The 15,432-nt window shown below is 40.6% G+C and overlaps 1 protein-coding gene across 1 annotated transcript; it reads right to left on the minus strand.

The window, feature by feature from the left end:
• Positions 1-1,454: 1,454 nt before the first annotated feature.
• Positions 1,455-5,930, minus strand: LOC118095642 (vomeronasal type-2 receptor 26-like). Its single transcript, XM_035136887.2, has 2 exons — positions 5,822-5,930; positions 1,455-2,356 (listed from the first exon to the last, which is right to left on the minus strand). Exon 2 carries the CDS (start codon positions 2,352-2,354, stop codon positions 1,455-1,457), a length of 900 nt encoding a protein of 299 aa, XP_034992778.2. The 5' UTR covers positions 2,355-2,356; positions 5,822-5,930.
• Between the last annotated feature and the right edge of the window lie 9,502 nt (positions 5,931-15,432).

Raw genomic sequence — 15,432 nt, forward strand, 5'->3', positions numbered from 1 at the left:
ATCCCAAAAATTAGGATGGTGGTCAGGATCTTGGGATTTGGCTGAGCAGACCTATATTCACCACACCCATGTGGCATGACTGCAACAGCACGCATAGTAGTTACTTGGGACAAAGCTTCCATCGGTTTTTTAAATCACTTGTAAAATATGGTGAATTTTACAACAATATCTTTAGTAGTCTGAAATGAAACCTTTAGCTTTCCATTCAAAATTTAAATTATTTGTTCCTAAGGGTTCCTTTTTAAACTTTAGTATGGGGGGAGGGGGAGACATTAAATTCAGAGAAGAATGAAGAGTGGCTCTGCTATGGTTCATGCCCACATAGCTGTCTGTGTTCCTTGTTGGTATCAGGGTACTTTGTCAGGGAGAAAAGCTACATGACCTGCTCTATTGACTTGTTCATGCTTTAATTCTTTCTTAGAATAATTCTTTCTTAGAATAAACTGTCTCCTGCTGTTTAACTCTGGCCTTAGCAAAATGATATAACATTTGGGGGAAAAGATGCAGCCCAATAATCCAAAACAAGAGGCCAAAATAGAAAAGATCTCCACAGCCACCATATACTTTCCCTTGGTACTCAGGTAGGTAGGAACAAAGGACAGCCACACACTGCAAAAAACCAACATGCTGAAGGTGATAAACTTGGCTTCATTAAAACTGTTGGGTAACTTCCTGGCTAGGAAGGCTACACTGAAACTGACCATGACCAGCATTCCCATGAAGCCTAGGACACAGTAGAACATGGTGACTGATCCTTCGTTACATTGCAGTACAATTTCTTTAGTCCCTGAGTGCTTGTCTAAATGAGGGAGTGGGGGAGCAACTATCAGCCAGGCACTGCAAATAATCATTTGAACAAGGAAGCTGAAAAGAACAATAGAGATGGACACGTGTTTCCCTACCCATCTCCTGATTCTGGACCTGGCTAGGTAGCCATGAAGGCTAGAACCACTTTAGTTGTTTTTGCTAAGATGCAAGACACTACTACTGGGAAAGCAGTTTGGAGGCAAGTTATTTTTGTGGGCTGGTCAATGAATAGCAAAGGACAGAGAATGAGGGCTATGAGGAGAACATAGGTGAGGGTCTGATTGTTGCCTTTCACAATGGGAGTCTCTTTGTGCTTGAGGAAGATCCTAAGCACCAAAACTGTATCAATCATAAATTATAGCCACCTCAGAGATAGTTAGAAAAGGGAGTCTTTTGCAAACCCCATGCCCATCAGGGTTCTTATGTGTTTTGGGGATGAGAAGTTAATGTCACTTAACTTTGGACAAGTTGTTATTTCTTTATTTTTTCTTCCTTATTAGCTGTTCCCTATTGTTCAGCTCAGGCCTCAGAATGATTACATAACATTTTGGGAAGAAGATGCAAACCAGCAGTCCAACACCGGCTAAGATTCTACTGTACACAAAGAAAAAAGCACAAGATACAGGAAAGGACAGGTTGCTATTTCTTTAATTTTTCTTCCTTATTAGTTGTTCCCTATTGTTCAACTCAGGCCTCAGAATGATTATATAACATTTTGGGAAGAAGATGCAAACCAGCAACCCAACACCAGAAGCTAAGATGGAGAAGATCTCCACAGCTACCATATATTTTCCCTTGGTGCTCAGGTAGGAAGGAATAAATGACAGCCAAACACTGCAGAAGACCAACATGCTGAAAGTGATGAACTTGGCTTCGTTGAAACTGTCTGGTAACTTCCTGGCGAGGAAAGCCACAGCAAAACTTACAGTTGCCAGGAAGCTCATGTAGATGAGGACACAGTAAAACATGGCCACAGACCCTTCATTACATTCTAGTATGATTTCTTCAGTCTTTGAGTGCATGTCCACATCTGGGTATGGGGGAGAGGTTGCCAGCCACACAATACATATCCCTGCTTGGACTATGGAGCAGGAAAGGAGAATGGAGTGGCCTAGTCCTTTCCCCACCCATTTCCTCATCCTGGATTCTGGTTTTGTAGCCATGAAGGCCAAAACCACCATGAAGGTTTTTGCCAGGACACAAGAAACAGCGGTTGAGAAGATGATGCCAAAAGCTGTTTGTCGGAGGAGGCAGGTCACCTTCTCTGGTCGGCCGATGAAGAGCAATGCACAAAGGAAGCAGAGCAGGAGAGAGATGAGGAGAGCGTAGGTGAGGTTTCGGTTGTTTGCAATGACAATGGGTGTGTTGTGGTGTTTTATAAATATACAAAGTACCAGAGCTGCGATCAGGGAAAGGGAAAGAGAGAAGCAGGCTAAACTGATGCCCAAAGGTTCTTCATAAGACAAGAAGCTGATATCCTTGGGTAGACATGCATCCCGGTTCTTGCTTGGATAGTCTTTGTCTGGACATTTTTTACAGTCATTCATATCTGGAAAATAATAATAAGGAAATGACCTTTAACTCATGGCATGTCATCTTCCTGAAATGTTGACTTTCTGTTTGAGAAGAATAGAGCTCTGCTGAAATTAAAACACATGTTTAATACTGTCTGATGCTCTGTAATGTTTTGTTGGATTTAATCAGTTCAGAGCTATTTGTTCTGTAAATGGCACAGCCAGGGCCATTCCTCCTCATGCTTTTGGAACGTATCATTGCACTAGCCTGGGTGCAGCCTGTGTTCATTCATTAATAAGGATTGAAATAGCCCCTTCTAGGACTTCCAGAGTATTGCAAATGGCTGCGGAGGGCGGGTCTTGATCATCAAGGGGTGAAAGGGGGAAGCACAAAGGCACTGTGAACCCCTATAAGAGGCTCAAAAGGGAATTCTGGGCACTGGTTCCAGTGGCGCTGAATTTTGTGCTCTCCAAACCCTTTCTGAGGCTCTGAAAGATGTGAAGGGGGCGGGGTAGAGATTGAGCGAAAAGCACTATTAATGATGACAAACTCCCGATGAGAAGCCTCAGCCTCCAGACGTGGATGCGGTAACCTTTTATATTAATTTAAAGCAAAGTACTTTAAAATCTGAAGGATTATTTGGAAAAATTAGGATGATTTGGTGTAGAAATGGGTTGATATGAAGAAAGTTCACCCGGATTGTGGTCTCATTTACCCAGCTTGGGACAACTTGCAACTAAACGAGAAGACCATGTTTTAAATCATAAAGAATATCATCTTGCGAAATAAACTGCAAGAGTGAGACAAGCAGTTGTCTTAAAATGGGACTGCGAACCCCCCCCAACCGGTTTGGAAGGGGGGTAGAGGGAAATATTCACACCTGGAACTGAACTTTCTGATAGGAAAGCAGTTAAAACAATGGCTTTTCCTCATACATTTTAATTTTTAACTTTTGTCACTGGACGCTTGGAGGAACAGCAATCAGAGGATTTGGTTTTCCTTTCTTTCTTCCCCCTTTTTCCTTTTTTGGTATGTAAGAAAAAGAACAGTGGGGAACTGTGTCCCTGCCTCAGTCTCAGAGCTTAAATATTTTTTCTTCTGTTGGAAGATACTTTTTTTGCTGTCATAATATAACTGTAACGAAGGGGGTTGTACTTGGTGTTAAATCTGAAGAAATGATTTGGATTAGGCTTCAGTGCAAGCTGAAGAAATGGGTTATCTACTTTTTGTTCCCAATTAAAGCTCCCCCCACCAGTCAGTTAAAGGGGGCAGGGAGAATACAGATGGAAACCCCCTGTTCTCCTAACTTTTAAGTTCTGTTGTGGATGTTGGTGGAGTTCTTGCAAGGGTGGATTAGGCTTGGGGAAGAAAGCTGAAGAGTATTTTGACTTTGTGACCCTTTTTTTCTTATTAACAGGAAACACCATATAAACTCAACAATGGAAGCAGAAAGGAAAGGGAAAGAAGAAAGAAGGAAGGAGGGGGTGAGGAGAGAGGAGACGAAAGGGGAGGAGGACATCTAGTGGTGAAAAGAAGTAATTGCAGGAAAGAAAAAATAGTTGTTGTTTTCCCCCTGGCTGGAACTGAAACAGGGGAAGCAGGGGTCCCAGAGGAAAAGAGGGGAACAAAAGAGTAATGGTATAAAATAATTTAAGGGAAAATAAATATAAGAAAAAAGTTTCTTTTTGAAAATCAAACATGGAAACAAAAAAGTCACAATCAGTGTCAGGAAGTAAAATTACCACACAGACAAGAAGGGGATCTGCAATAGAGACAGAACCAAAGGTGGATATTGCAGACATTTTGATGGATTTGAATAAAAAAGATTTAAGAGAAAATACGGACAACTTAGATAAAATGTCTGGGAAAATAGAACAGAACACCAAGACTGTGGAGGGTTTAACGGGACAGATTAAGCAATTTATGACAAAGATGACAGACTTAACAAAAATCCATGCAAGAGTTAAGGGGAAAAAACTACAAGGCTTAGAGAAAACCAGAAAAAGGACACAAGGAGAAGGAAAAAAAGATGAAAAGGGAACAGGAAAAGATGAGAGAGTATATGACGGAAAACAGGAGGCAACATGGAGATGCAGCAAAAGGAGCTGTTTTTACATTATAGAGGGATCCCAGAGGAGGAGGAGGACATGAGAGAGAGAATTATATCAGAGATTGTTGAAGGCCAGCAAGGCTGAACCTGATGTAAACTGCCAACTAAAACCATTTGGATACAGCAGAGTATGCGCAGATAGACAGGAAGGTTCTTGGCTGCAAAACGTTGGCAAGTAGAATGGACGCAGGAACTCACTGCCACTATGTACAACTTTATTTACAGCAGTCTCCAGACTATATACAAACTTGAATCTTTGGGAAAACAATAAACAGTACAAATCCTTTACTCTCACTACTCTCTCTATACAACCTTCTCCAACCACTATCAACCAACACTAAGAGTCATGATTGTGCCTGCCTTTATTGGCCCCTCAACCAATCACCAAGTTGTTACTAAGGCTATCTCCAGGCAGATTAGAGATAGTTTGTCTTGACCTACTTTTTCTTGGTTATAAGCCAACTCTTAATTGCTCAATGTGAGGAGCTGCAGAATTGCATGTACACACTAAAAACCCAACAGAGATGACACATTGGTTGGGATTGGATGTAGATAATTTGCAGCAATCAATTGATAAAATGTTCAGAGTGAAATCAAGTTACACAAAGAAAAATAAATTATCAGGGGACTGCCTGGTAATTTTTAATTCACGAATGGTAAGCGAGTAATAGAGACGAATCCTTAAGGAAATTCTGATGAGATTGCTGAAAAAGAGATCTAATTATAAAACCCTGACTGACACCATGAAGAATAACAAGATTGCATACAGATGGGAGTTCTCTGAAGGTGTCTCTTTCACATATAAAGGGAAAGAACAAAAATGTAAATGTATACAAGAAATGGAGAAGTTCTGGAGGAAATATAAGAAGGAACTGGGAAGAAAAAACCTGAAGCACTTGGTGGAGAAGGAGAATCAGATTCTGGAAAGGAGGAAGAATTGCAGGAAGAAGATAAACAACAAGATATCAATTGACTGTTTATAAAATATTCAAATAAAACCCAAATTGAATGTGAAAATCTTAACCTGGAATGTAAATGGAATAAGAATAAATTAAAAAGGAATAAAATTGATCACATATTACAAGGAGAAAATCTGGATATTACTGGTTTGCAAGAAACTCATGTTGCAAGAAAACATAGAAAACTATTGATAAATAAAAGATTAGGGATGGATTTCATAGCATCAGACAAGACAAAAAATGAGGTGTGGTAATTTATGGAACAGACATATACAACGCTAAACGGTTATTTAAAGATGAGGATGGAAGAATGATGGCTATACAGATAACATTACAAGGTGAAAAATTGTGATAATTGGAATCAATGCCTCAACACCGTTCAATCCTAAATACTGGGTCTGGATCTATTTAATCTATTTATTTCTCTCACCATCCTGGTTTGCAATCTTCTCCTCCGGACATGGGATGCAATCGTAGCAGCAAGGGGGCTGTCCTTCCTTCACTTTCTTGCTGGATCCCGGAAGACATCTCCCAGTACATACAGAAAGAGGCTGAGTCTAATCCATAAATGGAAGAGCAGAAGGGTCATCAAGAGACTAATGAGTTTGGAACCCTTTATGTTCCTGGGCCTTTCTCTATGTTATTAAACTGACACAGCCTTTCAGTAATGTGTAATGCCAATACAAAGAGTCACTGCTTCTTTTCTTATTAGTAGTAGTAATGTTTGAAATCATGTGATATCCCCTCTATATTGCTCTAGGATGTGCAGTGCCCCATCTGTTCTGCAAAGATTGCTTTGTCTATTAAGGTACACTTTGAAGTAGTTTCCTTGTTAATTTTGTTATAATTGTTACTTTTGAGTATTTCATCCCCTTGGTAGACAGCTCTAGAATTGATTTTGTTGCCTGTGGCTACACCTATTCTTGGACCCATCAGATGCTGCCTGGAGCACAGTTCCGGAAATGCTACCCAGAGTGGCTGGAAAACCCCACCGAGATTGGGGATGGTATTATTGTTGTTCTTGTTTTTAATTTTTGAGGAAGACTATCATTGTGAATTCTAATACAAATATATTCTGGACAAATACATGAATTGGAAAGAAGCTATGCAAGACCTATGACACTCCTCGCCAAACAATTCTGAGCATGTTAAGAAGAAAAAAATACTTTTGAATACATAGTTTGGGATCACTCTTTTAAAAAGACTGATGCATCCATTCTTAATGCTCAGTCGATTGCTCTTCACACCTTAATCCTCAGGTCCCTCCTTCAATCTCTCATTCTCCACCACGTCTCCTCCTTCCACCTCTTCCACCCCCACCCTTAGAAGATGAGTGTTCTCCTGCACCTGCTGCTGTCTGTTCTCAGTTTCTTCCTCTGGTATTATTATGCCTCCTTTCCCCAACTTTCTAGCAAGAAATTCAATGTCCCGGAGCTTATCAATTCATACATTATCTTTCACTGTCAGAAATCAGTATTTAATAAGTGTAAAGCAATCCCAATTTCTTTGGTTTATTTTAAAATAGTTTTCTTTTCTACTTAGGATTCTGGTTAAAGACCTCCAGCTGGGGAAAGATTAATCCATTGAATTAGTCCAATTTACCACTTGTGTCCACTTTTTGATATAAGGTTGCTTCAAGGTCAAAATGATTGTGAGGATGATAGCTTCATGGTCTCTGAGCTTCAAGCTCTTGTGCTGGGGAAATTTACCCAGAGGCTCTATTTGACTGAAAGAAAACCTGCCCTCCTGTCTCCAGGCCTTTTCATAGAAAAAACTGATATTTGATCTGGACCTAATGACCCACATTCAGATGAAGGATTGTGTGGTGCAAAAACCACATTTGCTTGGATGAAGCTTGTAGTGGAGTCTGTGAATGGTTTGGATTAGAGAGAAAAAACCTAGCTTTTCTTAATTTCATCTGAAGTAGGATCCCCCTAAAGTCTATTCACACTGTTAAGCATTTTGTAGTAAAAGGATTCTTCTGTTTTGTAACCTCCTTATTAAAATATTGGTCTTCTAGCAGTAAACGTTTGGCTCTTAATCTGGTACCTGAATGCTCTGGTCATACACCACTCATCAATTTACGACTCAAAAGACAGTGAGTAGACCTGCAGGTGGATAATAATTGCTTATTCAATACTGAATCTCTTTTGAATTAGCAAACAATGCAACTCTACCTGGTTAAACCAACCGTGCCATGTGATGGAATCTTCATCAATGAGTAATGATTGGTCTGGTGGAGCCTGAGGATCTACCCTGCCAACTTTCACTCTCTGCAAACTTTGGTTGGCGAATATAATCCAATTGACAATATCCAAGCTAGATGCTGCCTCTCCATTCTGGTTGATGAAGACCACATCTCCTGCCGTATTGTTAAATGTGATGCTTCTCAGAAATTGATTGAGCTAGATTGAAAACAGAAAAGACAGTGGTTTGGAAAAGACTGCAGTCTAATGAAGGGAGGAGCATTTTCCCCTATGAGCAGAAGCTACAGCAAATGGTGAGGGGTGATTCAGTCAACTGCCAGTGGATTTAGGTCCAAGCTTGGAGAGAGTCAACCAATTTTCTTTCACACGGATGCCTCTCTCTCAGTCTTCCTTACAACCCTTCTCATTCTGAATGCCCACAAGTTAAATACAGTGGTACCTCTACTTACGAATAACTCTACTTATGAATGTTTCTACTTACGAATGGAGCTCCGTCCGCCATCTTGGATGCGGTTTAGATAGGATTTTTTCTACTTACGAATTTTTAGATAGGGTTGCTTCGACTTACGAATTTTTTCTCCCAATGCATTCCTATGGGATTCGACTTACAAATTTTTTCGACTTACAAATGTGTGTTTGGAACGCATTAAATTCGTAAGTAGAGGTACCACTGTATGTGTGAGTAGCAAAGTTCTTCTCTCTGCTACTCCTCCTCCCCCTCACTGAACATCTCGGAGAACACAGCATTAATGTGCAACACCTCCTCTAAGGAAGGATTTGGTTGATATGGAATAGAGGGAATACTGAACATCTCTCTCAACTGTTACCACAGCATTCATATATAGGAAGCTGTGGTAACGGTTGAGAGAAATGTTCAGTGGCAGCTCACTGGGCACTAAAGCTTCCCTCATACAAATACTTTCTCTTCAAACACAGGACAGTACAGTCAAACCTTGGAATTCAAATGTAATCTGTTCTGGAAGGACTTTTAACTTCTGAAATGTTTGATTTCTGAGGCTTTGTTTCCTATTGGCTCTTTATATTCCGATTTGAAAACCGGAACACTTAATCACTTAACTTCTGATCAACGGACATGATCAGAAACCGATCTTTGAATGAAGTGGGATATCATTGGACTGCAAAGCTTCCCTCATACAAATGCTTTCTGCTCAAAAACAGGGCAGTACCTGCTCAAAAAGGACACAACCATCACTTCCCTTCCCTATAGAGTCTTCTGCCATTTGCAAGCAGAACAATATACGGGAATCATCTAGGATACTATCACATCAGTGCCACCTCTTACTTTGTCTGCAGACTTATAAATTCCGTTCTGGGCTCTTCTTCCTCATACACTAGTGCAAATGTTTGAACTCTGAGAAGAAAGAGCAAGCTGAAAGCATTTTGGGAACCCATACAGTGTCAGAAAGTAACAGGGCTTTGCCAGTTGAGGATGTTCAGCTTTTACCTGCCAAAACTCTTGATTTGGATTCTTCCCTCTCCCTCCATATGCAATTACTCTGTGCCTGAGTCTGGATGTGGACATGGCATGTAAAGCATGGGCCATGGCGTAGACAGCACTGTGGATGCTGTAACTGTGGCCTGTCATGCTCATTTCAAAAAGTGATCCAGGAAGGTTCTCCAGCTTCTCTTCTCCAGTGCAAATATTCCCTTCTGCATTGTCTGAAGTGATATCCTGGAATACACATTCAAAGGTCTGTTGCCAGAAGTCCCTGATAAAACCATCCCTATATGTGCTGGAAGGGTTTCTGTGCAGAACATACTGATGAAATCCTGGTGGGTTTCTAAAGTGAATTTCAAAGGCTATAGCACCATTGAATATTCCTGAATCCCAGTCCCTTTGAAAGACATATGAAGCAAACTCAACCTTGGCTGTGAATATCCATACTTTACTTCTTACATTATTATTTATGTCATCATGTTCTAAAAGGTTTGGAAGCCATCTAAAAGTTCCCATGGAACAAGATTCTCCAGAGGCAACCACTACGTTAGCTTTGCTGCTAAAAATTTTCTGGCTTATTGTTTCACCCTTTTTTAGCATTCCAATAACTTCAGAACGAAAACTAAATTTGGGAATTCTTTCTATGAATGCAAAGCAGACACCACTCTTGGTAAACATTGGGGAAATGGTTTGCACAAATCTTTCTCCCTTGTCATTGTCTGTTGCAATGACTCCAATCCACGTCCACCTGAAATGCAGAAGCAAAGAGAGAATTCCCTTATACTGAAGGGCTTCCGGGGCTGCCATCTGGTAGAAGGGAAGCCCTGGGCTTTTATCATTCATCATTGGAGCAGAGCCATAAATGAGCTAAAGCAGGAATAGAGGAAGAGAAGAGACAAAGTAATATTTGCAGAATTCTTTTAAACTATTCATATACATTATGTGGTGAATCCTGTTAGTCAGACATGTCCTTTTCCACCCACCAGGCCTTGCATGCCTTCATGCAGATGGGCTGAAAATTGAGGTCATCTCCCATTCCTACTTCTAAAACATTCGCTGTGTTGACCCGAGAGCGGCATTTTCCATATTATATTCTTAAACAAACAAACAACCCCCTTGTGTGTACTTTCCCAATTGGGCAGGGTAAAGCTGAATGAAGGGACACACCATGACCCAAATAGAGGATTGCCTAACACTGTGTTAGACATTAGTCACTGCAGCCCCATCAGAATTGCAACTTTTGTCAGATACACATTTCCTCTCTGGCGTTTCTGTTGTCTTCATGATGTCTTCATGATCCCAGCACACAGCAGAACTTCCATTTCAGCCTCCTCTTTTCCAAGACTTCTTAGACTTCGTCTATCAACATTTATTTCACTTCGGAACCAGATGCTCAATACTATTGCTGTTCTCCTGCAGAACTGGACTGTATCTGCAATTTGCCATAACTCCAGAGTGTGTGTAATTTGAAAGCCCTTTCCCCCCTAAACATTCACATAATGGTTACAGGTAGGTAGCCGTGTTGGTCTGACGTAGTTGAAACAAAAAATTAAAAAAATTCCTTCCAGTACCACCTTAGAGACCAACTAAGTTTGTCATTGGTATGAGCTTTCGTGCTGAAGAAATTTGCATGCACACAAAAGCTCATACCAATGACAAACTTAGTTTGTCTCTAAGGTGCTACTGGAAGGATTCACATATTTGGTGTGGTGTTGTGAAAAGGAATAATTATTGTATTTGCACTTCCTTGTGAATTTTTATCCTGTAAGCAATTCCCCCACTTCCCCTGAAACTCAATTCAGGAACTCTTCTCATTAAGCAGGAAATGCTTCATATCCAAAAATGGCTGGTGAGGGTGGAGTGCATGATTCTGCCCCCAATTTCATCCTTGCCCTGAACTGGGGATACACTCTGAACTGGTGCTGTGAATTCAGCCTCATTCTCTATGCAAGCTAAGAGAGGTATTGTACGTAGGTGTCTTACCTGTGGAATCTTATAGATATCCAACACTGTTGCCACATAAAATGAGATTTCAGAATTAAGTCCCCCAATGACCCCAGCCAGATTATTTTCAACATCACATGTGTAGTTTGGGACAAATTTCTCCACCATGGATAAAAGCAGCAGTGTTGCAAGATACGTGCTCCTTGCATTGTCATAGCTGTCATATAAGCGAAACCCCAAGGTGATATTGGGTAAGACGTGAGGGTCTTCATTGATCTCCTTGACTGCAAATGCCAAGGCCACAATGTGCTGGTAAAGCTTAGGCACCACCCTAGAATGAGAGTTGTAAACAGTATCAGAAGGAACTGATATATCCATTTACATATCCATTCCATTGCTGAACAGTTCCTATAACCAGTAAGTTTTCCCGATGTTTAGACAGAATCTCCTTTCTTTCAACTTGAATCCATTGGTTTGGGTCCTACCCTCTGCAGCAAGAGAAAACAAGCTTGCTCCATCTTCCTGGTTACAGCCCTTGAGATATTTGAAAATGGCTATCCTATATCCCACCAATCTTCTATTTTTATAGCTCAACATACCAAACCCCCTCAACTTTTCCTCATAAGGTTTGGCTTCCAGACCCTTGATCATATGTGTCCGCCTCTTCTGCACATGTTGTAGCTTCTCAGTATCCTTCTTAAATTGTGCTGAACACAATTGAACACAATACACTAGGTGTGTTCTGCGCAATGCAGAAGAGATCTCTTCTGGGTTTTTTGTTTTGTTTTATTGAGGCACTATGCTTCTGTTGATGCAGACTTGACCCTTTTCAGATTTACTACTGGCAAGCCAGGTGTTCCCCATCTTAAATTTGTGCAGCTGGTATTTCCTGAGTGCAGAACCTGACATTTGTCCCTACTGAAATTCATTTTGTTAGTTTTGTCCCAGTTCTCCATTCTGGTAAGGCCAATGGTTTCTAGACCAAGGGTTGCTAGTGTGGTGCCCATAGGCACTTTGAACTCCTGGGGTCTTTCCCTGAAACATCTGAAGTCTTTCCCTGACATTTACAAAGTTTCTGAGCTCTCTCCCGCAATGACCCCTTCCTTTTTCATGAGGCAGAGATGGTGGTTGTAATTCACAGAATTCTATACTTCATAGTATATATCGTTATTGTGAAACAAACTTTAGCCTAAGATCAGGAAATGAAACAATATGAGCATTTAGCTTCTGTAAAGCTTTTTAATTCATTTTCACTAACACTCCTATTCAGATAAAGTCTATCAAATTCGGCTGTTGAAAAGGGCTATCTCAGACACATAGATATGTACCAGTATACATTTATATTCATTTCCCTATTGAGATGGGAGCTTCTAGATTATTATTTTAATTCAGAAAACATTCCTATGTATTTTTACATCAGCGTATATTGAAGGAAATCAAAAGTGGTTATCCCTAGGTTAATTGGTAGACGTTTACAGCCTAAATTGTTATGCTGAGGCTGCAACTCTAGGTTTGATCATTACTCTGCAGTAATAAATGAGTGACTTAGTTCTTACACAAGCTCTTCAGGCAGCACTGATCGGGGTTCCTCAGTGAAATTTGCTGCAGAGGAGAGGAAGCCACCATGGGAAACAATGCCACCAATGAGGAACTCTCCTGGCTGATGGTACGTTTGAAGTGGACGGTGTGGACCTTGGAGCCTGCATCTTTCTATGTGAGCCTGACATACATTGTAAGAAATCAGTTCCAGTAGCAAGACGACTAAAAACACCATCCATACAAGGGCAACTGTTTGTTCTACACAGAAACCATGATTTCTCTGGCAATAGTATAATCAGCTTCTCCAAGACAATAAAAAGTCTCATTTGAATCGTAGTTAAGTTTCCTGAGAGGATGCAATCTGGGAGTATCTCAGACACTATTTAAGTAATTCTGGTTAAGTTGCAGTATCCTTTGTGTTATGTTGCCAATTGCCAGTAAAAACGCAGAGGGATTTTTGAGGAGCAGCAGATTTAATTATAGACCTGTTAATAACCAAGGAGGAATCTAGGTATTCAGTGCTAGGGATTCCCTGTGGAATTTCTGAAGGAAATGTGTTTGTCACATATTCAGGACTGTTATTTTTAATTTCCTTAATTATATAATAAGGGACCAGTGGTGTATTGGTGAAGTTAGAAGTCAGAAGTTCTTCATAGAAGACCTTGTATCCAATGGAGATCCCAAAAATTAGGATGGTGGTCAGGATCTTGGGATTTGGCTGAGCAGACCTATATTCACCACACCCATGTGGCATGACTGCAACAGCACGCATAGTAGTTACTTGGGACAAAGCTTCCATCGGTTTTTTAAATCACTTGTAAAATATGGTGAATTTTACAACAATATCTTTAGTAGTCTGAAATGAAACCTTTAGCTTTCCATTCAAAATTTAAATTATTTGTTCCTAAGGGTTCCTTTTTAAACTTTAGTATGGGGGGAGGGGGAGACATTAAATTCAGAGAAGAATGAAGAGTGGCTCTGCTATGGTTCATGCCCACATAGCTGTCTGTGTTCCTTGTTGGTATCAGGGTACTTTGTCAGGGAGACAAGCTACATGACCTGCTCTATTGACTTGTTCATGCTTTAATTCTTTCTTAGAATAATTCTTTCTTAGAATAAACTGTCTCCTGCTGTTTAACTCTGGCCTTAGCAAAATGATATAACATTTGGGGGAAAAGATACAGCCCAATAATCCAAAACAAGAGGCCAAAATAGAAAAGATCTCCACAGCCACCATATACTTTCCCTTGGTACTCAGGTAGGTAGGAACAAAGGACAGCCACACACTGCAAAAAACCAACATGCTGAAGGTGATAAACTTGGCTTCATTAAAACTGTTGGGTAACTTCCTGGCTAGGAAGGCTACACTGAAACTAACCATGGCCAAGATTCCCATGAAGCCTAGGACACAGTAGAACATGGTGACTGATCCTTCGTTACACTGCAGTACAATTTCTTTAGTCCCTGAGTGCTTGTCTAAATGAGGGAGTGGGGGAGCAACTATCAGCCAGGCACTGCAAATAATCATTTGAACAAGGAAGCTGAAAAGAACAATAGAGATGGACACATGTTTCCCCACCCATCTCCTCATTCTGGTCCCTGGCTTGGTAGCCATGAAGGCTAGAACCACTATAATTGTTTTTGCTAAGATGCAAGACACTGCTACTGAGAAGATGACTCCAAAAGCAGTCTGTCAAAGGAGGCAGGTTATTTTTGTGGGCTGGCCAATGAAGAGCAAAGGACAGAGGAAGAAGAGAATGAGGGCTAGGAGGAGAACATAGGTGAGGGTCCGATTGTTGGCTTTGATGAGTTTCTTTGTGTTTGATGAAGATCCTAAACAAGATACAAAGGCTTGTTTAGCCAATGAGGTGTTCGAGGCATCTGTGAGGTTGGTGATAAAACACAGAAATCTTAAGTGGGCCCTGGCAGACACAGAAGGTAATTTTACTTCCACTCTTAGGAAAGCTGCTGGAGTACCCTGAGGGAGGCCTAGAATTCTTCTGAGATAATTTTTTTGGAAGATTTCAAGCCGTTCCAGCAGCTTCTGATTCCATCCCCAGAGTTCTACCCCATATAGCATCTGGGGAATCACTTTTCCAACAAAAGCTTTTAGTGCCGGGATCACCAGTTGCCCTCCCCTCGTATTAAAAAAAACTGAGCAAAGTACCGATTGTCCTACGTGTTAGAAGGGTTACAGCCTTGAAGTGGGCAAGCCAGCTAGATGTAGCTTGGAAAGTAATACCAAGATATTTTAAAAACGGACACTGTTCATTTATGTGTTCATCTAAAGACCATCTAAATGTGTGGCGAGCTCTAGTAAACACCACCATTTTGTTTTGTCATAATTTATCTTTAAAGAGTTTTGGGAACAATAAGCTGCGAGCCCCTCCAGCATGCTGTGTAGACCCCTTTGAGTAAGTGCCATGACAGCCATGTCATCAGCATATAAAAATATATTCAGATGTTTGCCTTCCAGGGCAGGAGCTGATGACTTGTACTTGCCATATGTTGAACAATGTCAATAACATATTTTAAAATAAACCAAAAGAATGTGCATTAAACAATAGAGGTGGTCTGTCCATAAATATTAGAATATAATGTTTTAGGTAATATCATGAGCACTAGAGAGTATTGTGAATGCAGTGAACTTTTGGAACCTCCACCATGACTTGAGTCCTTGGCTCACATTATGGCACAGTGTGGTTTATTTATATAACACTTTTTAGATCATCATCAAAGACCACCAAACCGGTGAGCAACATAAATGCAGCTGTATATATGTTATTAAATGAAATCACAAATAGTCATTAAAATCTATAACGCATGTTAAAACAAACCAAAGAAAAGGGAGAACTTGACACCTATACCCAGCAGCTGCATGTGGAGGAGCGG

This window comes from Zootoca vivipara, chromosome 13 (genome assembly GCF_963506605.1).
Source record: "Zootoca vivipara chromosome 13, rZooViv1.1, whole genome shotgun sequence".
NCBI classification, from domain to species: Eukaryota; Metazoa; Chordata; class Lepidosauria; order Squamata; family Lacertidae; genus Zootoca; species Zootoca vivipara.